General features: G+C 37.5%; 1 protein-coding gene across 5 annotated transcripts in view; it reads left to right on the top strand.

The window, feature by feature from the left end:
* Window positions 1–26,888, top strand: part of slc12a7b (solute carrier family 12 member 7b) — a 162,469-nt gene that overhangs the window by 63,025 nt on the left and 72,556 nt on the right. For all 5 annotated transcript variants that reach the window (XM_069191100.1, XM_069191103.1, XM_069191102.1 and 2 more), the window contains exons 2-3: window positions 11,299–11,390; window positions 15,306–15,437. In XM_069191100.1, coding sequence (XP_069047201.1) covers window positions 11,299–11,390; window positions 15,306–15,437 — 224 coding nt within the window. The remainder of the gene's footprint in view (window positions 1–11,298; window positions 11,391–15,305; window positions 15,438–26,888) is intronic.

Below are 26,888 nucleotides of genomic sequence, written 5' to 3'. Positions count from 1 at the left end.
TCTCATGCACAGTTTCTCCCATCTCTGTCATGGAAAACTGTAACTTCTTTAGAGTAGCCTTGGGCCTCTTGGTGGCCTCATTTACTACAACTCTTCTTGCCCAGACACACAGTTTTGGAGGACAGCCAGTTCTGGGCAGATTCATAGTTTTTCCATATTTTCTCACCTTTTTAGTGATGAACGTCACTGTGTATCGAGGTATATTCAGTGCCTTAGAAATGTTCTTATATCCTTGCCCTGACTGGTATTTTTCAAGAACCTTATCTCAGATCTGCTTGGAATGTTCCTTGGTCTTCATGGTGTAGTGTTTCCTTGGAAACGCACTAAGTGGGGAAGCTCCCAGACACCAGTGTATTTATTCTGAAATCATGTGAAACACCTCAAGTGCACACAGGTGGACTCCAATCAAGTAATTATGTGACTTGGAGAAGAGAGTTGGTTACTTCGGAGGTAATTTAGGTGTATCAAAACAAATGGGTGCATTCAATGATTTTTATTTTTATTTTTAATTAATTTCGTAAAATGTCTGGATTTTGTTTAACTTTGACATTATAGAGCACTTTGTGTTGATGAGTGGCAAAAAGTCTGAAGTAAATACATCATGGCTCCATGCTGTAACACAATAAAATCCATGTCCAAGGGGGGTGATTACTTTTTATAGACTGTATATAGATGGTAGTATAACTGTAGTCCACTTTCTTGTTTTTCTTTGATTCATTCACTCATGATTACTTTCAAAACAATTTAAGCTGCTTGTTTCAGCAATAGGACCCCATCTAAGAGATTCGAGTTCAGTACTTGCTTAAGTTTTTCTTCTGACAAAGAGGCTCCTTTTAAAAAAATAAAATTGCAAATATTATGTACACTATATTAACAAATATTTATTGTTTTTTATATATCACAACATATTCAATGTTAGGTGATATTAATAATGAAATAAAAACATTAATGAGCAAACTTGAATCCTGTCAACAGTGGGAGTAAAACCGGTTCAACCGGTTTAATTCAATTCAGTTCAAAACACTTTATTCAGTGGGGCAAATTAACACAAGCCTTCACAACAAGCCTTAAAATGAAATCGTATATATTATAATTATAATTGAGAATAACAAAGTGGTATTAAAAAAACACTTAAACTATAATGTATCTGATCATTATTAACAGTATTTATTTATTTATAATAAATAATCATTTCAAAATTCTTGTATCTTTTCTTATTAAAACGCCTATGTATGAGACACGATGTTTATAACAACTTTGCGAAAAATGACACAGAGCCTTTAAACCACAGACATTTTTAAGATCGTGATTTGTGAACATTTTCTCAGGTTTTATTTAAACAATATCTAGTACCTGTTTGCATTTTTAGAAACCCTAGTTTGAATTAAGCGGATCCCAGGTGTAAGCGAGTTCATAACACGAGAATGCATTATGCTAAACTTTTATGCATCAGTTGAAAGTCTCTCAAAAACATTAAAAAATGTAACATTGTTTGGCACAATGGGCAACTGATTCTTTTAATTTTTAAAGAAAATCAAACAATAGGAAAATAGGAAACAATAGCGTTGTAAGAAAACCGGCTCAGGGACGCCAAATATGTAATCATAGTGGCTCTCTGAAGGCACCAGTTCTGTAGGGTTTGGGCATTTACTGAGACAATTACAGATGCAGCCATTCAAAGTGAGCGGTACAGACACGTACCGCAGGTATGATGACACGGGGTACCGCGGTGCGTGATTGGTTGACCGACAGGGGCACTCGTGGTCCGTTGGTCTGTCGTGGAAAGACTTACTGTAAACGTCTTTACTGTGCCCGTTGTAGATATTGAATTTTACCACTGAAGGGAAATCTTAGTAGGTGAGCATAAAAAGAATAGGAGCATACTGTAACGCGTGTGAAGGCCATAAACGATATTAATTTTGGAACGTAAACATACAGTATATAGCTGGTCCTGGTACTTTAAAGAAAAAATACACACCAGTATTCCATTTCTCCCTAAACATTGTAAGCTTCGAAGTCTTTAACTAACGTGATACCGGAGTCAACAAGCATACTTTTAGAATTTGATTAAAAGGGAATATAATATGGAATCGCGTATCTAAAGAATTTAAAAACGGTATTATTATATCCGTGTACTGCGGCAGGGCTGTGTAGGGCTGTTTCACCTGCCTGATCATGCGAGCTGTCTTGTAGCCTACTGGTCTAGGTGCGTGACTACCAACTGGCAGGTTGTGTGTTCGAATCCAGCTGGTGCTGGACTTTTATTTTAACAAACATTTCTTCGAAAAAATAGGTAAGCGATATTATGGACAATCAATTGACTTTTATATTTCAAAATATCGCAACATGATCGATATTTGCGATATTTTGAACATATCTTCCCTTCTGACAGCGGTTCCTGCTTCTATTGTGTGTGTGTGTGCAACAGTAAATTTTTATAGAGAAATGGAGGCTGGACAGTATGCGTTACAATATAAACATTTATATTGATTTAAATCGTGTTCTGATTTAAATCGCAAACGCGTGTTTAGTTATGTGTTTTTTAATCATAATCAGGCTAATGCATTTCTACATTTTCTGTATGAACCAGCTTAGAGGTTCATACAGAAAGACAGCTTGTGTTTAAATTGAGTGTAAGGTAATTTATGCTTCTAAAGTCATGGTCAGTATTATTGTACTGTGCTGTACTGTGTCACATTATTTTATAGCGTTTTTATTGCGTTATTAAATCCGGTGGCGCTGTGTTAGTTTCCTGACTCACATTATTTAAACTGCGACACTGATCATTCATCTCTAAATAAACTTTATTTTATATAGCGTTTTAAGCGAATAGGTAATTAGATTGCTCATAAACCGAATCACTTTTTCTACATAAACACAGCGTGATTGCTCTCTGAAAATGCTTTTCCTTTATTTTTAAAGTAGGCTCAGATTTCAACTATAGATCTTATTATTATAAACTTTCTTGGAAAAATGTATTTTATGTAAACCATGTTTGCAATTAATTCATTTAGGGCTAAAATACGTTCATTGTCTTCCAATTGAGTTGAGTTGACATTGGAAGCCTGCCACACCCGGACTGTTTAACCAACGCATTAGCACGTCAAAGCCCATTGAGCCAGTATTGGCTTTAGTATTTAGTATTTAGTATATTGTAACGCTTACGGCAGACAGGCACTGTGTAGGAGTCGACGCACCAGAGCAGCGCATCGAGGGAGCGTCTGCATTTATAACTTAGTTTTTAAAATTAGTCAAGCAATACGAAGCATCTCCTTTTACTTAGTGCCTGAGCATACTGCAACGCGTGTGAAGCCCATAAACAATATTAATTTTGGAACTTAAACATACAGTATATGGCTGGTCTCGGTACTTTAAAGAAAACATACACACCAGTATTCCATTTCTCCCTAAACATTTTAAGCATCGAAGTCTTTAACTAACGCGATACCGGAGTCAACAAGCATACTTTTAGAATTTGATTAAAAGGGAATATAATATGGAATCACGTATCTCAAGAATTTAAAGACCAGACAATCGCAAACTCGTTTTCAATAAAATTATTTTATTCATTCAGCAGTTTGTGAGAGGGACATCCAGCAGGGAGAGACACACACACCGGTTTTCATTGACAAAATTGGTTTTTTTCAATTCCTCTTGTCTAACAGGAATGTTTTGTTTGTGGACAGACTGTTAGACAAGAGGAAAAGACCGCCTCCTCCTACGAAGCATTTCGTTGATCCGATCACAAATTCTTTTCCAGTCGTACGCAGCAAGGGTTCAGAATCTCCGATTCACCATCGTACTAATGGTTTCCCGGAGATTGCAAGGCAAGGCACTTTTGCCTCTGGACCCTTCGAAATTTACAGACGTGGTCCACCCCCAGTAAATTTCAAAAGTCACAAGATTTTGAAACACGAGGGCAGCGTAGCGGTCGGCTCTTGCTTTCCCGTCTATGCCGATGCACTGCAAGTACAACCCCCCCTCCATCTCCTGGGTGATGGGTAGCAGTTGGACATCTGGGAGAATTATTCGTCCCACTGGCATCTGTGAATTCCGCTGTGCTTCCTGGGGGGAGATAGCCGGCGGGGACAGCATCAACAGATTCCTGCGCGGTGGTGAACTGAGAGGCCGGGATGGAGTGTCCTGAGGCGGTGTGTGCTCTGTGGGGGGCAGAGCTTCCGCCAGGCATTGCAGCCTGCGCGGCGGGGAGAGGCACTTTTCGGGAGACAGCTGCTCAACTGTTTGACTGCTGGAACTCTAGCCTCCCAATCCTCCCCAGTAATGCATCGTAATGCTCCCGCTGCTGCCGAAATGTCTCCATACAGGTGCTGCTTCTACAGGTTGGCACCCTGGCCAGTGGCCGAGAGCAGAGACCCACGGCCTGTGGCAAAATAACATAATTCATGTAAGAAATAAAGTCACACAGTAGTATTCATCAGTCGCGGAACAGAAGTCAAAATAAACTTTTCTTTTTTTCCGTCTTACCGCTTTCTTTTTTACTGTCCTGGTGGTAGATCGTTTCGCCCGTGCGGTGTTTTCTTGAAGAACAGGCTACGAAGAAATAATTATAATTGAATTTAAAATTAAAAACGGCAATAATACCTTGTAATATGCGCTGTAATCGCGTATTTCAGATGAAGTCTGCTGTATTTGCTTACCCTTCACTCTTTGGAAGCTGGGGCGGCAGAAGCACCCCGTCTCTTCCTGTAAAACGCCTTGGTCTCCATACTGTACTATGGTCGCTGTAGTGCAGGTTCGCAGTTTTTTTTTTTGTGATCGGAGCTCACCCAATCCCTTGGTGTCTTTTATGCGTCACACATACTGTATTTCAGCGCCATATATTTCATGGATATTATGGAATATAATGGATGGATATCTTAGTTATCTTTCTAGTTCACAAGTTTGCATGCATAATTTAATTTTGAAAGCCACTGAGACATCAGGTACTACTGTTGTATTTATGAAAAAGAAACAAAACAAAAAACATACTAACAACTGTGCCATCCTACTCCTTAGTTAATACATTTTATTATTCATAAACAGTTAACATTGTTAGCAAAATATTTTGAATTATATTTAACCCTATTTTTTCTTTAGTTTTGTATTTAACTTATTATATGATAGTCAGACTTAATGTATATTTGAACAATGAAAATATATTTTTACAAGATTTTACATTAAGCACTTAAAATTAATATGGTTAATAATAGTAAACTGTAACATGCTGTAACAAGATCGGTTAAACTGTGAAGAAAATGCTTTCAGAGAAAATGTTTCAGGTGTGAAGAACATAGATCTCCAATGCAATTTCAACCAAACCTGTTCCCACACACCCCGCCCCCACTACCATTAGAATATACACAAACATTTTAGCGTTTCATTCTGAGCAGAAGACCCTCACACCTGAAGAGTGCTGGCTGTGACTAATTAAACCGGTTTTACAGGTTTCAATCACAGACCATGTGACATGGGACTCAGTAAACTACAGTAACACCGTATTTGATAACGCTATAAAAACGCTATAAAATAATGTGACTTGGCACAGAACAAGTTTACAGCACAGTACAAAAATAAATGCTGACCATGACTTTAGAAGCATAAATTGCCTTACACTCAATTTAAACACAAGCTGTCTTTAGCCCTCTAAGCTGGTTCATACAGAAATGTAGAGATCCAGGCTCAGAACACACAGCTTCATTAGCGAATACATATGCAGGACAACTAGAGAAGACGTTTTACAGAGGATGGATTTTTAGAAACATCCCATCAGACATCCCATCATATTAACAACGTGAAATCTAGAAAATAATATTATGTAACCAAAATCCGCAATATGGAAACAGAACCTGTGTAATTGTTGATAGATGATGTACTCGTAACATTTTTTCAAGACGAACTACAACATTTAAAAAATGACTTGTATGTACTTGATATCTCTAATCAATCCACGGGTCCCAGCACAAAACGAAAGTAAAACGCATACCGTTTCGCGCTTCTTATTAGTTGCTCAAAAGTAATTTGATCGTATGAAATGCATAATATAAACCTAGAAACATATACGTGAGCAGTACTTAAGCACTGTAGTATCGGTGTTAAGACATACCTCTCAAATACTGTAAATCAAGTTAAAAATATCTCAAGACCGATTCTGGTCGTAATGAAACCATGCAAGGGAGTTTTTATGTCCGTTGCAGTTCTTTTGCAACATGAATATAATTATATTGTTATTAATTTCTTGAGATACGTGATTCCATATTATATTCCCTTTTAATCAAATTCTAAAAGTATGCTTGTTGACTCCGGTATCACGTTAGTTATAGACTTCGAAGCTTACAATGTTTAGGGAGAAATGGAATACCGGTGTGTATTTGTTTTCTTTAAAATACCGAGACCAGCCATATACTGTATGTTTATGTTAAGATTTCCCTTCAGTGGTAAAATTAGATATGAATATTCAATACTTAAACGGGCACAGTTAAGACATTACATATACATATACATATTGTATACAGTACAGTTTGCATACGGTTATATGTTTATGTTACACGATTAAAAAAAAAAATAAAAATGAAAAGTCCAGCACCAGCTGGATTCGAACACACAACCTGCCAGCTGGTAGTCACGCACCTAGACCAGTAGGCTACAAGACAGCTCGCATGATCAGGCAGGCGAAACAGCCCTACACAGCCCTGCCGCAGTACACGGATATAATCATACCATTATTAAATTCTTTAGATACGCGATTCCATATTATATTTCCTTTTAATCAAATTCTAAAAGTATGCTTGTTGACTCTGGTATCACGTTAGTTAAAGACTTCGAGCTTACAATGTTTAGGGAGAAATGGAATACCGGTGTGTATTTTTCCTTGTGATATTTTAAGCTCTAGTTGAATGATAGGTGTCGCATTTTAAATCATTTTCGTAGCTAGAAATTATGAAACGCCCTGTTAAAAGCAAGGAAGTTTTTATGCCCGTTAAAGTAAAACAAAATGCCTGACAAAGTATGGCTTGGAAAGATTCCAAGTGCTTGTACAAATGTGCTAAAGAAATTATACTTTGAGTATACAGCTTGTCCAAAGTCATCCATTATTAATACTATTAGTAATATCTTCAGTAAAGGCTTTGATGCATAAATATTTCTGATAAAGGTAGGTTGTGTACTTTTGTCCAACTGAGCAATCTTGCTTACATAAAATATACCAACATTTTAATGACTGATGATTAACATGCTGTAATACACAGTTTAAATTTAAAGGTTCAAATGCTGTACATGAGAGGTTAAGCTCCCCCTGGCGGTTTTACAAGGCGACGCCGGATAGTTAGTCACGTGACACACGTGAAATGCGTGATACCGCGTGATACCGCGACACGCCCACCGGGGTATGCCGCGAAATACCTCACCCATTTTGAATGGCTGCATCTGTATTCAATCAGTTACAAAGTGTTACACATCAAGAGGACATACGTTCAGTATATCATTCATTTAGACCGTTTCATAAATGAACTTGGTTATAACTTCTACATTCGATACTCAAAACAAGTACATAACTCTTAGGAATTAAATTGATATAAACTGGTTGGGATAACAATTGAATTCTCGAGCTGTAATGCATTGAAGTTGAATACTCATCCAATTTCTGGGGATTCAGATCTCCTGCGGGCACAAAGAAACAGTTGCAGGCTGTTGCTGTCCAATCCGCGCTCTCTGGCTCCGTGCCAGGCTGTGCTGTGCGGCTTGCGACGGTGTGCTGCTGATGCTCACTGTGGGCTTTAACTAGCAAAGTTTGTGCACAGGAGAAAAGATGACTGTGAGTCCCAGCAAGTCAGGAAGAGGACCGGTTCGTTCCTGATGAAGAGCTAGTTCTGAATAGTGATTCAGCTGTCCACAGCTCCGACCTGTCCACGAGGCCTGCTGCTGGTGCTAACCTTGGGTGGATCCTCTGGTTATTCTCTGGCAACCTCCACTCTAGACTCTTAGAACAAAGGAAAGTTCTGGCACTCGGACACACTGGCCGTTCCGTGGTTGTCCGGGCTGAGTCTCAGGATGGTCAGGAGGCGTGCTGCGTGAATGTCCTGCCCTTGGGAGCCTTCTGCTCCTGGGCCGTCCTGCCCTGGAATTCTCCTTTGAATTCCCTTTAGAACAGTCCACAGAATCCTCTCCAGAATCTTACTGAATCTCCCAGGCTCTCTGTGTTGCCTGTTTTTACCTGGAGGAACTTCAGCTCATTCATTGGCTGAAAGTTCCATGGGCATCAGAGTCCCACATGGGTTACTCGGCCCTACCAGTCCCTGATTGGTTGATCAAGGTGAGATATGAGTCACTTACTCCTGAGATGTCCAACTGACACTCCCTAGACAGATAGGCGCCAATGGATGACCATTGATCATGATAGCCAGGCTTAGCTAAGTGCATCCCCCTTTGGGAGCTGTCCTAGGACCTTAAATCACCCTGCATGAATAGTCTCTCTGTGGCTGCACCACAGAGATGAACAGAGAAATGGGGCCTCATTTGGGAAGGCTCAGAACACTTAATTCTTTCTTATTAATAAACCTCGCCACTACAGCGTGTTCCTGACTAAATTAGACATTACATGACACATAAAAAATGGGTTTAGACAGTTAAAAACACTTTTTATGCATGAAAAACGGGTGATTTTTCTTCCTCATGAACAGTTTAGAATCTTTGTGTAAGCTGAACGATTTTTGTTTACTTTTTAATTATACATTTAAAACACTTTAATTTTGTAAACACAACGCGCATTTTGTGCACAAAAAAATACATTCTCCCCTTTCCCCATGGTGTGAAGCAGATAAGAAGTTTTGGTAACTTTTACGTTTACTAATAAGATAATGAATAATAATGAATGAACCTCCAGATCATCTCCAGGATACTCGGAAAGGAGGGATTGTTTTGTGCCAGCCAGCTAGAACATTATCACCTATCAGTAGGTGAAGGGAAGTGGGCTGTAATTTCATTCTCCATCAATACATATTCCAAATAGTCACTGATGCAGCTTTAGCCAAGTAATTCCTGCTTTAAATTCCTGGTTTTAAGAAAATTATGTGATTTGTCTTGTGGAGCCCATATTTTTTTCTTGGTTCAAGCATGCTGCACTTGGGGTTGTTTTAGTTTGTAGTCGTCCTTTGTATTATGGGTATTATGGTACTACAGTTTGTATTATGGGTAATCGTGTTGTCCATCATGGATTTCTCTTTAGAGGATTTTGTGCCTGACTTTGGAGCAGTCATTCATTATTAATATGATTAATAATACATTCCATATTCTATTTAAATTGGATTGTTTTTACAAATATAAAAAGAGGCAATACACAACATGTCTCCTCTATAATTCTTCAGTTTACAGAAAAAAATCCACAGAGCCACACAATATTGTCACAACATAGTACGATAAGCTCTGCTCCGGTTACTGGCAATTGTAAAACTAACCCTTTTTCCCTCCCCTTGTTTAACTTTAAGAATTCCATGAAACCATCAGTTATAATAATTCATCCAGATACACATACCCACACTGGAGTCAATTTTCACAGAAACAACCTCCCAGTAAGTCTTTGGACTGTGCAGTAGTGTACAGTATAATATACATTTTAAAGTTTTAAATTTAAAGTTAAATAGTTGGCTGATTACTGGCTGCTGAAATTTGAATTAAGACATAATATAGATTTTCTCAATTCAGATGTAAACCTGAAAGAGGCACATCGCGTGCACAATAAGCTATACTAGTGAACCGCCTGGGTGCAACACGCTGCATTATAGTCCATGAGCATTCTGTTGCCCATTACTACTACTGTATAAGAACAATAAAAGTTTTTTTTTAATGAATGTCAAAATGTTTCCAAAAAATCCACTTGTGATATTTTAGCATCTTAGTTACACGATTCGATATTAACATTACTATCAAGTGGTATTAAATCAGTACAACTTTTTTTCACAATAACAGCAAGTGGTGTTCTTCCTACGTATTCTTAGAAAAGGATAAAATAAGTTTTTATGAAGTGCAGTATATAAACTTTATAATGTTAGAACAAGCACGTTAAATCCATAACCCACTGTAAGTCACCAAGTTAAAGTCTTTGATGCATAACATATTTATGAAGAAGGTGGAATACTGTTGTGTACCACTACCATCTACTTTGTGTACATTGGGTATGTATTACGTTATATTACTGTTTTTATTTTCAGCTATCAAAATTAACGTTTAGATTTTCTGTATATGGATGTAAACCTGAAAGAGGCACATCACGTTCACAAGCTACAGTGTAATAATAAACTCTTTTTTATATATCCAACTGAGCAATCTTGCTTTTATAAAATTTAAATTAGTTTAATGTTCAACATGCTGTAATAAACAGTTTAAAATTAATAAAAGTCTAAACAGTATACAACTTAAATTCTATAATTGGAAAAAGATTTTCCCTCAGTATCGACCTGGATACAAAACCTTGCGTTTTCTGTCAACAACCCAAATTCTCCACACACCACATTAAGCTTTTACTGCTCCACCTGGTGGTTTTACAGTGTAGTGCAGCCCTCTGTAGAGTATTTCTAAAAAGCTGCGGTTTCCCGCAGCCCCTGAACTGCAAACGTCTTTGCATTCTGAATGACTGGATCTGTATATAGTGACAGGCATATCTCTGTGCAGTATTTTAAAGGAAATAAACCCTAAATTTTAAGGATATAAAGTTTTATCACTGAAATGATGTTTTTTACATGTTTTACTCTGTAATGCAGATTTTGGACTAACTCTTAGTTATTTTAAAGTTGGTTTATCTTTTATATGCCTTATTTTTCAGAAGTAGCCGCAAATAGTATGCTTTCAGTTGCAATCACATTTAAAAAAAAATACTGTCCTTTGTTTATGTAACTCACTGCAAAACTATAGCTCGGCACTGAACTGTACTTAGGCACTTGTCTGTAGATCAAATGTTACTCAATATCAGACCCCTCTATGCACAGGTAGGCATTTTAAAATGTAACCATTAAAAAAGAACTTTAGACATCTAAAAAGTTTGCTCAATAGAGTGAAAACAGATGTTTTGCGTTGTATTCAGAGTTCCCTTCTTTTTGTTTTACTTTAATCACTATTTGTGATTTCAAGTTTTGATAGCATTTCTGGTAACTCTAAACTGCACAGTCTGCTACTGTTCCCTTCAATATAATTTTATGTCTTTAGTTATTTTGTTCCATTTTGATATATAATAGGTTTCTGTATTTTAGCTCCATTTATTTCTTCTTGCAGCTACATGCTATGCATTAATATATATTTTTTGGTTTATAGGAGATGAGAACCCCAGAGAAAGCAGCCCCTTCATTAACAATGACACTGACAAAGGAAATCTGTACGAGGGAAAGAACATGGCTCTGTTTGAGGTATGCTTAAAGGTTTTTAATGCTTTAAATGATGAATAAGGAGTTACTTAGCAAGAATAATAACTTTCTAAGAGCGAAATGGAATTATTGAGATATATTTACAGCACTACCAGCTTGATGTCCTGTGACATCTGACACAGCAAGGCTCTCCAGTATCAAACTGGTGCTTCTAATGAAGATTATGATCTTGAGAACACAGGAAACAAGAGTTATGTATGTTAGGAGTTCCTGTGGTCAAATCTATAATTTGGTTGGTTTTAGTTGAATCACCTGAGGAACACTTGATTGAGTACAAGGATGCAATAGAGTCTGCTAAATTCAGCTGTTTTTCCCATAAAGCAACCATAACAACCCTAGACACCTGTTCTCCAAGATCAAAAGACTGGTAAAGCCAAACTGTCCCATCAGATTACATGCCTTACCCTAACTTTGTAACACGTTCGTAGAGATTTTTAGCTCCAAAATGGAGGACATCCAGTATCACATTCCCTCCACAATGCTTGTTACCCCCACCTCCTTGCATGCCTAGTTTTGCTGGTGCCCTTCTCTGTAGTGGCTCTCTTATCTCTGACACTGACACTGCATGCCTCAGTCAGTTGGTATCTTGTATAAAATCCACAACATGTCTGTTAGATACCATTTCTACTGCTTTATTTAAGTCCTGTTTCTCTACTCCCTGACCTGTTGTCCTTAACATAATAAGAGTCCTTGAACTCTGGTATGTTACCAACAGCCTTTATAACATCTTCAGTTATATTCAGTGAAAAACAAATAGCTCTGGACAACCTAAACAGTTTTCTCCATTTATCTAACCCAGAAGTTCCCAACCTATTACAGCTCGCGGCCCACACGACCAACCATAAAAACAACACCGGTTATCAGAGAAAATATGTACACACTGTAAAAGCTGCAAATATGGCTTTAAAAATACTTTTTATTGATTACAGGAGTCCAGTCAGCACCTCACAAAAAAAAATAATTACAATAAAAATAAGAAAAATATTATAAAAAATAAGGCACCAGTACGGCTCTTCCTTTATTATGATATCTCACGTACTTAACGTTAGCCTTGTCAAAAACAAAACTGAACAGGCAGAATTAAAATGAACTGAAAATTTTTACAGAAGTGCAGGGTAGCCGTCTGTGCAAATCAACTTATGAAGACATTGAGAAACAAAAATATGCACAATAACTAACTAACAGAACAATTATTTTTAAAAAGTAGATGTTAACTCATCCATTACATTATATTCAACACATAGATTTTCCAATGAACACATGAACACACACCCAATAGTGTGCAGCTTGTCTGGCAGTAAACACACACACCTTCTTTCTGGCTCACTTAGTGAGAGGGCTGGTGCTGTTTGAAAGATACCAAGTGCTGGATGTCGGGCTGCAGAGACATATTTTGTTTGGCTTTAAAGCCACGTTTGATAACATTTCAGAACACACAACACACAGCGGCAGCGACTAGTTTTCAGTACCCACGCACATAAAGCCCAGAGCCAGGTAGTCACTGCTATATTTTCTCTTTTTAGTTTGGATTTGGGGTTATCAGTATAAGACACTGAAGTGGTTTCTTTGCTTGTCACAGCTTTTATTTAAACAATTTTTTATGCATCAGTTGAAGCCTTCTCAAGTCTCTCAAAAAACATAAAAATGTAACATAATTGTAAATGTAACCTATGACTATGACTAAAGTGCCAAAGAGGAATGGCTTAAGCATTCTTAAACCGAACAGAGCCAAAAAAGTTTGGTGCATTTTCACTCTGAACATTTGCCCACCAACTAACACGCAGACACAAACTGAATAACACACCTACGGTATATACAATTTTATCTTGCCTCGTGAAACCAAAAATCCAGACATACTGTATCAACAAAATCCAGACATTTCAACATATTTACTAAAATTATCTATCTCAGCCTACTTCTTGTTTCTTCCTTTTCTCTCTTTCCATTTGTGTTCTTAATGTGATCTTATATTGTCTGTTTCTGTCCTGCTCCTTGGCAATCGTTAATCCACAATTTACCTAGGTATACTAAGGTAAACTTTACAACTGTTTCTGTTCAATTGTACCAAACCTCAGCTTTGAACATCCTCCCTGCTTTGAAGTTAGAAGTGTTTACTCTTCTAAGTTTCATTAACTTTATCTAAAATCTAAGAGACACATCTGTAGTGGCAATGCTTATAAATAACTCTGAATTAAGTGTTGCTGTGCTTTCCTAAATTAGGTCCTATCTCTCTTTCTCATCTCTGTGGTGCAGCCACAGAGAAGCTATTCATGCAGTTCTGATTTAAGGTGTTTTCTCTCAGATAAGGAGCAGCTCCCAAATGTGGATGCGCCCAGCCATGCTTAACTATCATGATCAATGGCCATTCCTGGCGCCTATCTGTCTGTGAGATTCTTGGGAACATCTGGATTGCGGTCCTAGATGTCAGAGGTCATTGTTACTCATCTCCCACCTTGACCAACCAATCCGAAAGGGGTTCTTGACCAAAAATCCAAAAATGCCGAAATGCCCGCTGTACTTTCGACCAATCATCACTTGTTTTGGTTCTGGTTTAAAAGACACTGCACTGCTCAGAAACTTTGCTTCTCCGGCCATTTACACACCCTCAGAGACAATCACATGACGGACAGTGTTGTCTGTATAGGGACTGGAACCTTGTTTCAGCAAAGTGTAGGCCCGAGGAATGCCCCTACGTAAATCACTAGCCAACGCCAATGTGGACGCTTCACTTGATCACTGGAGTATACGTTTCAACTCTTGTCGATAACCTGAATAAGTTTTTATTCACCAGCAGAGCTACACCAGAAGCAAACCAAGTTTCTTCACCCTAAAGAGTGACTCCCTCTGTGCATAGAGACTTTCTACTAGTCAGCCGGACTACTAGTAGATCTGTGAGAGAGACACTGTCGGGCGCGTCGCCACAGCAGAAATCTCTTTCGAACTGCACCTCGTCTGGTTGGCCAGGTGCCTGAGGATACTGGGATGATGCCTATTGAACACCGTGATGATTGATCTTATCATTTTATTGGACGCAGCCACGAGCTGGTCTTTGGTATCCTTGCCGGGAAATACGAATCCATATCTGGATAAGTAAACCCAATGTTCTACATTGCATCCCGAGAATTCAGTTGTTACCTTAACTTAAGTTTGATATCAATTCTTCTGAGTAATGTATTTACTTTTGAGTAGCTAATGTAGACTGATTAATGATAGTATAGCCAAAAAGTATACTGAAGCATTTTCTTTGTTTGTATCTCTCTGTGTTTTGCATCTCTTCGTGATTATATATATTGCACTTTGATAACCCTCTCAGTAAGATCTGCCATCTGTATCCAGGCAGACAGTTATATGAACAATGTATGTATTAATAAATGTATCTCGTGTATTGAATCTGTGTGTGTGTGTCGCTGATCGGTTGATTTTCTAATAGCCATAACGAATCACCTTGTGTACAATAATTCAATTGTCCCAGTACATTCACAAAACCCCTACACTTCTCGGTTACTTCACCTCAGTCAGAGCTGAAATTATATATAATGTATATTCCAACTACCTGTGTGGATCACTTTGCATTTTAGTATCATCAGCAAATCTGCCTAATTAAAGGTTATGCCCTTTAAGTTAACATGCTGTCTTATGTTTAACTAGTTCTTGAATCATCTACATACATTGGGAATAACTTGAGAATCAGGCCTTTATGAGGGACCTTATCACACAGTTTCTTGAAATGTCAATTTTGATTACAACTGCAGTATGAAGAAAGGAATTTGCAGCTTATTACAGAAGAGAATCAGGTTTCACAAGGTTTTAGATGAAAAAAATGAAAACTCTTATAGGTTGGTGGTTGTTTTATTCAAGCACACAAAACCTAAGTGTTGATTTTCTTTCTGTCAACAGGAAGAAATGGACAGTAATCCCATGGTGTCATCACTGCTTAATAAATTGGCCAATTACACCAACCTGACCCAAGGTGTCATTGAACATGAAGAGGCTGAAAATGAAGATGGAGTGAAGAAAAAAGCAGTGAAAGTAAGTAGGCTATATATATAAAAGATATATAAAATTATATATAAAAAGAGTTTATTATTGCATCGTGGCTTGGTGTGACACCGGTGTGCTTCTTTCAGGTTTATTTCCACATTTATATCATTTATATTTTGCCTGTAATTTGTATTTTGCATTTTGATCATAAAAATGTTTCATACATATTGTAGTGTACTAGTTTTAAAACCGCACAGTATCAGACTGTATACACAGTATATTTATATGGTATACGATCACACTACAGTTAATTGACCTGTGTATGCTACTGTTTTTGTATACTGCATCTGTAGATATGACTTGTGTTACAATATGTTCAATTTATTGTTACCCCAAAAACCACATCATACAACAAACGTGTATAATAATCGCCATATTAGGCGATAAACCGTAGAACCACAATTTAAGAACCACCATTGTATTAACAGTTACAACAAATACAAATAACACAAATCCGAAACCTTTAAAAAAAGAAGCTACAGATCAAGCCATTCAAAATGCGCAAGGAATGCAGTCGCAGAGCACATTCCACAAGGAACTGCAAGGTACAGCAAAGTACCGCATGTTTTTTTTTTAAATAGGGTGAAATACCTCATAAAACCGCCAGGTTGAGCTGGGAAAGCTTAACGTCTCATGTGCAGCATTTGGGCTCTTGCCAGAAAACACTCGGTTTCAAATCTCGGTCAATGCTTAGGGACAATCTTTTGCCAATAACAGAATTTAAGTTGTATACTTTTTAGATTTTTAATAATTATTAACTGTGTATTAGATCATGTTAAACATTAAACTGATTAAAAAGGTATATTTTATTAAAGCAAGATTAGTCAGTTGGACAGAAGTACACAACCTTCCAACTTCTTCATACTGTAAATATTTTAATTCTGCATACATATTTTATACATCAAAGTCTTGGTTCCTTACAGTGGTTTGTGGTTTTTACGTGCTTGTTCTAACATTATAAAGCTTATATACTGTACTTAATAAGTTATAACATTTTCTAACAATAGGTACTGTAGTAAGAACACCACTTGCTGTTGTTGTAAAAATATAAAAGTTGTACTGATTTAATACCACTTGTTAGTAATATTCATATGGAGTGGTGTAACTAAAATGCTAAAATATCACAAGTGGATATTTTGGAAACATTTTGACGTTCGTTTTTTAAAAATATATTATTGTTTTACAGTGGTAATGGCTGTTGTTTACAACAGTGGCTTTTGTTTACTATGTTATGACAATGTTGTGTGGCTCTGCGGCAATTACTCTATAAACTGAAGAGTTATAGAGGAGACATGTTGTGCATCACCTCTTCTCATGTTTGTAAAAATGTTCCAATTTAATTGCCATATGGAATGTATTATTAATAACATTGTAACAAATTCAGATTATTGGGCTTGTGCCCTCACTGCTCCTGCCCCAGTTCATCCTTCACCACATGGGCTCAAATCCGGGTCTCCAGCATTGCTCAAAAGGGGTATTGCCAGCTGAACTAAAAAAGACCTTCTTCAACCCGGGCGGCCAACATCACTGTTATGCGTAGAAGAGTAGATGGCAGTATTGTCACCGCACTGCAACGGTTTGTACAATCTGTATGTCAGCCATTCCTTACAATATTAATAATGACCGTGGACGAGCTCTAAACTGAAGAGAGAAGACACGTTGAGTCTTGTCTTTTCAGCTTGGAACTTTAGTGTATAAAGCTTATACACGGTATAAAGTTATAACGTTTTATTCTTTTCTAAGAGTACATAGTAAGAACACTACTTGCTGTTATTGTAAAAAAATAAAAGGTGTACTGATTTAAGACCACTTGACAGTAATATTAATATGGAATTGTGTAACTCAACAGCTAAAATATCACAAGTGGACTATAAGTGTCCTTGGTATTGGACAATGGACTGTAATTTAGTGTGCTGCACACAGGCATTTCAAAGCCCAATTTAAGAATTACTTTCGGTTTGTTTCTTACATAGCCCAATATATAAAAATTGTTCACTGTTATAGCTTATTGTGAACACGATGTATCTCTTTTAGGTTTACACCCGAATTGGGAAAATTTCAGCAACCAGTAATCAGCCAACAGTTTAACTTTAAATTAAAACTTTAAATCATGTAACACCTTTAACTGAGCCAGTAACTATGTTGTTTTCTTATATTTTAGACCAAAGCGCTCTGAAGATCTCTGAGATCCTGATTTTACTTTGTATTTCCTTCATTTAGCTGAAGCAGAAAAAGAAATTTAATGGAGGGCACTTTTATTAACAGACACTCCGACTCAAACCTGTGTCGTACAGTGATATAGACGTGGGTAATGTCATCCCCATTAAACAATGTGCTTATCGCGCAAATCCCGCTAAACTAGAAACATTGTAGAAGGTGATAAATTGTACATTATTTACTGGAGCACACTTGAGTCCAAAGAAGGAAGTCTGTGAAGCCCCCTTGTTTATTGGTAATGAACATTGATGAGACGTTGCTGATCTGTACAGATTACAGAAAAGTGAACACTGAAACAAACATCGTATGTACTGTTTAACCATAGTCAAGGACAGATGCCCTGTTCCCCTTTATAACAGGGTTACTCCCTGGAAATTAGACAAAAGAAGAGTATTATTAGACAATGTTCTGTGACTCTGGGGGAATTTTTCTGTAAACTGGAGAGTTGTAGAGGAGACACGTTGTGTATCACCTTTTTAAACTTGTAAGAACAAGTTAATGTGATATGGAAGATATTATTTATAACCTTTTAAAATGGAAGCTGTTAACTTTACTTCACACCTTCATGTCAAGATCACGGTGCGCCCCGCAGCTCTTTTTTTTGGATTACTCTAGGAATGAGTCCATGAGGCATACCAGCCAAGGTTTCGAAATTAAAAAAAAAATGTGGATAAGAACGTCATGATTGCAAGGAAGTGAAACGTGACAATTTGTTACGATTTATGATTATGATTAGGAGAAAAAAAGTTATAGTTAACTATAGTTATGGCATGGTGCAAGTGGGAAGCTGATTTTTCTCATTGCATGTCTTTAAAAGCTTAAACTTTAAACACTAGAACCTCAATTATATTTCCAGTTCCAACTGATACAAATCTTAACACAAATCCAAAATATTTTAAAACAGAAACTTTTAAAACAGAAGCTGTTTTTTTGTTAAACGAAAGCTCATGCCCTGAGCAGGATTTGAACCCCTGCAAGTCACGCACCTGCATGTCAGGGTCACAGTGTGCCCAGCAGCTCTTTTGTTTGGATTACACTACAAATCCCTGAGGCGTGCCATCCAAAGTTTCGACATTTAAAAAAAATCAAACCTTTGTTTGGATGAGATAAATGGGTACAGTATCTTTTGAGAAGTCATGTACCGATTGCAAAGAATCTGATTTTGCTAAACCTTAAAGAGCTAATTTTGCTTGAAGAATTTAAAATCTGTCTGCCTGACTGTATTGAAGTTTATTTCATGGAACTGTTCAGATACCTACGGAGAAATCCGATCTAAATTTAAGGTCAGCTTCTTTCACGGTTTTGTTATGCAAAATGTTTTTGCACATGTGATTATTATTATATTATTTTTTTTATAAAACCACTAACATCAGTGCTACTGCTGTTCTTCGTAACCTCTCAGTAAATTAAAACACGCTGAACTCTGCAACACGCACCCCTTTGAATTTTTAACACCTTTATCACCTTTCTCTGTGGGGTCCAGTCCCCATCCCCCAAGCAAAACTGTCTATTCTACATAACAAACACAGTGGGGTGTAACACTCCTAGCCTTTGTGACAAATAAGATGTATGAAGGTTGTTAAAACAGTGACAAATCACCCCAAACAAAATAAACTTTAAAAATACAAGCAGTTTGAAATTATTAGTTGTTATTAATCAATCATTTAACTTTGAACATGTTGTGATATTTTGAAATACCAAAAAATTAAATATAGTGTCCATAATATTTACTATTTCTGTTTTTTTGTTTAAGGAAACCTCATGCACTGAACAGGATTCAAACCCCTGCTTCTAGCATGCGAGTCACACACCAAAGCCATTATGCCAACGTGCCGTTCAGCATCTTAAGGTGTAGCTGAAAAGGGCAGGCAAAATGTTTCCAAGTAATCACAAGTGAATTAATCAAATTGATGCAGATGTTTACAAAGAAAGTTGACTATCGTAATGGTTTGAGCTATATAAATATATTTAGATACTTAAATGAATATTGGAATTATATTCTTTAGATAGGCGATTCCACATTATATTCCCTATTAAGAGGATTATAAAGAATACGCATTTTTTACTGCGATAATGAGCGCAAGTATTCACAGAAAATATTAAAACATTATAGCTTTTTATAAAGAATATAAACTTAATATAGTCAGAACAAGCATGTCAAAATTTTCCAAAATAACCACAGTAAGTGACCAAGTGAAAGACTTTGATGATGGTTATGAAGAAACTGTATTTTTTTATTTAGACTACCACTACCAGCCATATACAGTTTGTATAATATAATTTATATTCCTAAATTAATATTGTTTATGACATTCAGAAACGTTATGCTCCTTTTATTTTTCTGCTCAGCTACCAAAATTTCCCTTTAGTTGCAAAATTCCATATTAAGCAGATTTAAACATGCACAGTAAAGAGATTAAATGAAGCAATCATTTCACTAACAACTAATGCACCACAAGTGCCCTCTGTTGGTCAGCCAATGCAGTAGGCTGTAGATATTTTCCAGTGGTTTTATCACACATTTTGAATGGCTACATCTGTATTAATCCTACTTCACACCTGCATGGCAAGATCATGGTTTGCCCAGCGGGGTTTTGTTTGGATTATACTCTGATTGAATACCTGAGTCATACCATCCAAGGTTTTGAAATTATGTAAAAAATCAAACCTTTTCCTTCTTTTGGATGAGAGAAATGGGTACCTTTCGAGAAGCCATGTACTACTTGCAAAGTAGCTGTTTTTGACAAACTTTAAAGAGCTAATTTACCTTGAAGAATTTAAAATCTGTCTGCCTGAGTGTATCTAAACTTAAGGTCTGCTTCTTTCATGGCTTTGTTATGCAAAATGTTTCTGGCTCTGAGATCCTAACTGATTTGACTTTCTATTTGTCTCATTTAGCTGAATCAGAAAAAGAAAAGTCTCTGTAGTTTGATTTATTATTAAACCACTAACATTGACACAGTTGCTTCTGCTGTTCATGGCCACTCATTAATTTACAAATGTGCTGAACTCTGCGACACAGCACCCCTTTCATTTTTTATCACCTTTGTCTGTCATGAGAACATGAATGTGAATTGAATATTTAAATACTGTAATATATAAAATGCATACCCTGATACAACTAAATACAGATATCTGTATCAATAAATTAATATTGTTAATGATGCTCAGAAGTTTATTGGTAGATTAATTAAGAAGATTCATACATCATGATTGTAACACAAGAAAGCAAAACGTGACAATTTGTTATTGTTATGATCAGGAGAAAAAAACATTATTTTTAATTTATTTGTGGCTGCTGCAATTGCACCCTTTGCAATGGCTCCATAGCTTACCCTTCCAAATTGCTTTGTCCATATGTCTTTGGGGAGGGGGAGGTGTTGTCTCCTTGATATCTGATACTCCTGAGTATGCATAATTGATCGTGAAAGTCAAGTAAATATGCAATATACAATATACACTAAAAACTCGTCAATGTAAACGTCATAATACAATTGACAATGTCATTTTATTGCACTTTGAAGTTGCATCACAAAAAAAAATGGTTGTAAAGTGCTCCAAAGCCTTCTTAGACAAGAACAGAGAGTTCAAGTAGTTGCTGCTTCAGCATGTGTAGGCTGCAAAGGTACAAGTAAAGATTTATTCCATGCTGAAAAGAGAAGAAAAGAAGCACAACATTTTGGCTGTGGAGCCTCTTTCAGGTGTGAAGGAGAGTGCCAATTAAATTGCAGCCAAAACCTTCCCCCACTACGGTTAGGCAATGCACAAAAAAAGCATTTGGAAAGCACTCCAAGGTACAATTTTTTAAAAGTATAACTTGCATTTTGGCTGCGATTAAGCTCAGATCTTTTTGCACGCTTCAATACGTGTTTCAGTGGTCTCTTAAATACCACTTTGTTTTTGTAGATTATGATTATAAAATATATACGATTGCATTTAAATCTTGTTTTTACCCCTGCCACTGACAGTATCCACGTTAGCAAACTTTCATGTTGATTATTAATATTATTAATACTATCTTCCATATTGCATTTAAATTGAAATGTTTTTACAAGTATAAATTCAACCAGAGTTGAGGAATTTCATTATTATTATTATTGCTGTTGTTGTTGGTGCTGCTACAGCCACTGGGCTTCAAGATTTGAATTGTCTCCTTCAACTAGCTTGTAAAGAAAGTCTTTACCCTGCCTTTTATCTATCACATTAAAAAAGGTCAGTGTAGTCCACATTATTTATTACTGTATGTTTATTTTTATGCTAAAGAGCCATTATTCCCAGGGGACGAAAAGGTGAGAAGATGTTTTAATGTACAGCATGGTATGGTGTCGTTTTCATGCTATTTATTGTTGATTAATATCACAAACCCTTGTTTAATTAAATACTTTTATTGATTCACAATCCGACAATGTAAGACGGAACAAAAGCATTTGTGAAATCATATTCCTGAATGTCCATCACTGTGCTCAACAATCTTCAGAAGAACACGAAAAGCGAGTGCTTGGTTTTGCCATCTTCTGAATATAGTCTCTGAGTGAGTGCCATCTCTTTTGGATTTAAATCAATGGATTCAGCTGGAGTTTTATTCCTTCTTTCGTTATTATTCCTTCGTTTTATTATTCTTTGACAAATATGAAGTGGTCCTGCACTGGACATCTTAGATACACCCCGCAGACATGGAACTTCACTGGGTGCTTGGGCTTTGGCTTATTTATATTTGCACTTTTTATTAAATGACATGGTTAGAAACCGTTCCAAAGCCACTGCTTTTTTATCAGTGAAACGTACATTGTGAAATGTCTCTTCATGTTTAATCCATTGAAATGCTTGCTGGAGCCTTTCTTCTTTATTTTTTACCATTATCATCTCCATCCAAGAGTTCTGCACATTCTTCTTATCGATGTCGGACTCGGGTTTACACCAAGGTCAGCCCACAGCCGTCTTAGAACAAGAGCCGCTGATATCTCATCATTCTCCTCCATCACTTTGTCAATGGCTTGCACAACAGGACTTGAAAAAAAGAGTTTAACAGTTAATTTGTTATAAAAATAATTAGTGTTGTTGTGTTCTCATGTAATAAACAATATTCAAAAGTTATTTACTTTTGCACTTTCCTTGGTTTGATTCTCTTTGCTTTTGATTCTCTTTATATTACCGTCTCTCGGTCCTTTCGGAAACAAAGATGTCCATGGAAGCCAAATACTCTACAATGGCTGAACGCAAACATCCCTGACTCAGTTATGCAGCCCTTCGGATTTACAGTTCACTGCATAGACCCTGGCATGTGTTTTCTCATCAACAGCTCCTGGTGCACGGACACTTAGGTACTGTCTCAGTTTTGTTCAGCTAATATCGTGGTAAAATGCCGACTCTTTTATCTACCTAGGGAATTCAGCTCTGTTATTTTAACTGCTGTTTACATCCAGCCACAAGCAAACACTTAGGCTATGCTTGGTGAACTGTACAGCGTGATAAACAAACATGAAAGTTTGAATCCTGACTCCACGTTTATCATTATGGGGGACTTTATCCACTGAAATCTCAGGAAAGTTTTGCCCAAATTTCACCAGCACGTCGCCACAGCAACCAGAGGCTGTAACACCCTCGACCAATGTTACACAACCATTGAAGGGGCGTATCACACCGTACTTCGACCATATTTTGGGAAACCAGCCCATGCCTCCGTCTTGCTGCGGCTAGGATACTAGCAGAAGCTAAAAGCTTCACACCCTGCTGAGAGGACCAGGCTGGGCTGGACCAGTGAGGCGGAGCAACTGCTCTCAGACTGCTTTGAAAACACAAACTGGACTATGATCAAAGACTCAGCCACAGACATCGATGAATTTGCAGTGACAGTTACATAGTATATCAAATACTGTGTTGATATTTGTGTTCCAACTAAAAGAATTAAGTCATACCCCAATCAAAAACCATGGTTCAACAATAACATCATAGTCAAGCTGAAGGAGCGGTCAGTGGCCTTCAACACAGGAGACCCTGTACTGTTCAGGAAAGCTAGCTATTACCTGGAGAAGGCCATCAGACATGCGAAAAGGGACTACAGAGACAGGCTTGAATCACAATGTGTGGGCATTAACACAATGTGCTTCTGGAATGGCCTGAGGGCTATCACTAATTCTAAAGGACAAATGGGTGTTATAACAACAGCTGATGATTCACTGCCTGACCAACTAAACAACTTCTATGCGAAGTTTGACGCTCACAATACGGACCCTTCACACAAAACGCCCAGTGAGCCTGGGGAATTTGTGCTGCAGCTGTCTGAACAGGAGGTATGGAAAGCTTTCCGAAAGGTGAAGCCACGCAAGGCTGCCGGCCCTAATGGCATCCCCTCCTGTGTTTTAAAGGCATGCAGAGCCCAGCTGGCCCCTGTCTTCACTGAAATCTTTAACATATCACTATCCCTGTCTACTGTCCCATTGTGCTTCAAGAGGACTACTGTCGTGCTACTGCATAAAGCAACCAAGGTGTCAAGTCTGTATGACTACCGCCAGGTGGCACTCACCTCAGTAGTAACGAAGTGCAAGGAGAAACTGGTGATGGGACACATCAACAGTATAGTCCCGGACTCCCTGGACCCCCTGCTGCTTGCTTATAGAAATAAGAGGTCAGTGGATGATGCTGTCTCACTGGCCCTTCACACCACTCTTGAGCACCTGGACAAGAGGAACACCTATACCAGGATGTTATTTATTGACTTCAGCTCAGCCTTCAACACAATTGTGCCAGGCTGGCTGGTTGTCAAACTCAGGGGTCTGGGCCTCAGCAACTCCTTCTGCAACTGGGTCCAGGACTTCCTGACAGGCAGACCCCAGGTGGTGAGGATTGGAAACAAAACCTCATCCCCTCTGACCCTCAACACAGGGACCCCCCAGGGCTGCTGCCTGAGCCCACGGCTGTATTCTCTATTTACACATCACTGTGTGGCTAGATTTAACAGCAACCGCATCATCAAGTTTGCTGATGACTCCACAGTAATCGGTCTTATCAGCAACATTGATGAAACCACCGACAGGAATGAGGAAGAAGAGGTGGTGGAGTGGTGCCACAACAACAACCTCACACTTAACATCGGCAAAACAAAAGAGATTATTGTGGACTTCAGGAGGCACAGAGGACGTCACACACAGTTCCTCCACCTCCAGATCACTGAACACTGCAGCCATCCTCACTAAAGCCCACCAGCGCCTTCACTTCCTGAGACGGTTAAGGAAATGGGGGATGAGCTAGACAACACTCACCAATTTTTACCGTAAAGCCACTGTGACACTGACCAATAGTTTCTTCCCCCAAGTAGTCCATATCATAAACAGCTCAAATTAGCACCTGCACATATTAGCACCTGCACTTTAAGGTCATGTTTGCACTGTGTCCTGTCTTGGCTGTATTATAATGTCTATTGTATAAATTTATTGTCCATGTCTGTTTGTCATTTCTGCCTATTTTTTTCTCTACTGTTACTGGGTACAGCTGAACGAGTTAGCATTCCAATACACTTGATGTATATGTCTAATAAAAAATCTTGAATCTTGAATGTCTCTTGTTGACTTCCCATTTATTTCCATCTTCCTTATTTGGTATGAGAGTGTCTTATTGATTTTGGTCATAGTCTGTCTCCTTAGCAAAGCTAAGCTAGGTAAATGTGTACTGTACTGACAAGCTAATATCTGAGGAGTGTTTCTTTTTTTTAATCAAAAACACTAAAATACTGAAAATTGACACAATACACCATGAAATGTGATTTGCAAGTCAATGTATTAAAAAGCAGCCTGAGGGTCAGACAGTGAGCACAAAGTAACACATCATGACAAATCAAGTTGCTCCGCTTTTCAATGTGCTAATAAATAAAATGTATTATACATAAATATAATAAATAGCATGAAAACGAAACTTTAAAATGCTGTACATTAAAAATTCTTCTCACCTTTTGCCCCCTGGGGATAATGGACACTCACCAGCACCAAAATAAGCATACAGTAATATATAAAATGTACAACCTTGACCTTTTTATTAAGTGACAAAAAGCAGGGCAACTCAGAGCTTGAATCCCAGGGATTCAGAAACAAACAAAAATAATAATCAAATTCCTCAACTCATTCACTTGCGGTGTTTATAATGTAGGGTTCTGTGACCGAGGTATGCTTTTGTACAGTACAAATAAATATTTTTCACATAACCTGTAGTGTTGATTAATGTTGTACTGTTTAAAACCATACGTCATCATGCTGCATTTATGGTACAGTATTGTATATAGTATACTTAATGTGACTCATGCGTATGGCACGTCTTTGTTCATGTTTTAAAACTACAGTACATGCACTTAGGGAAAAAAAAGGCCATTTGATTGCTGATTGCCTTATGTTAAAGCGCGACGGTGACCAAGAGGCCATGATACTGAAAATTCATCCCCATCCCCCATGTAAAACTGTCTATTTTACATAACATACGCAAGGGATGTAACACCCCCAGCCTCTGTGGCAAACAAAATGTTAGTTAAAGAAGCACAGCACTGTGTTGCATAAATTGGCTGCTATAGAATACATTAAAGTTCATTCCAAGCTGAAAGGAAAAGACACAGCATGTCTCCTCTATAAATCTTCTGTTACAGCTCAGTCATGCTCATTCATTGTTAATATTATTATCTTCTGTATTGCATTTACATTGGAAAAGTTTTTACAATCCACAAGTCCATCACTTTATTAAAGTGCAATTGAATACTTCAACTAATGCGTAAAAATTGTAACATAATGAGTGCCATGTTGAAAGAGCATCTTTCTACCTGTTAAAAGAATTGCATATGTAGTTTATTCTTATCTGAGTAAAAACAGAAAATCTAGAAGGAGTTTCACAAATATTGTCAGGTGTTTTGCTTATATACAGTAGCTTTTGAATAGTAAGTCTCACGTTATGAACTCACTTACACCTGGGATTCACTTTATTCAAACTCGGGTTTCTAAAAATGCAACCAGGTACTAAATGTTGTTTAAATACAAGTTGTGCAAATTTTCACAAATCACGATCTTTGAAATGCCTGTGGTTTGACGACTGTCATTTGTTTGCAAAGTTATTGACAACTGAAACTTTGTGTGTCAAAAATAGGCATTTTCATAAGAAAGCAAAGGTTGACAGTGACAAATCACCCCAAGCAGTTTGAAATTATTATTTATTGTTAATAAATTCATATTATTCATAATGATCAGAGAT

The sequence above is a fragment of the Lepisosteus oculatus genome, chromosome 6 (assembly GCF_040954835.1).
Source record: "Lepisosteus oculatus isolate fLepOcu1 chromosome 6, fLepOcu1.hap2, whole genome shotgun sequence".
NCBI classification, from domain to species: domain Eukaryota; kingdom Metazoa; phylum Chordata; class Actinopteri; order Semionotiformes; family Lepisosteidae; genus Lepisosteus; species Lepisosteus oculatus.
Note: the sequence above shows the minus strand (reverse complement) of the source record. Positions and strands in the feature narration are given on the sequence as shown.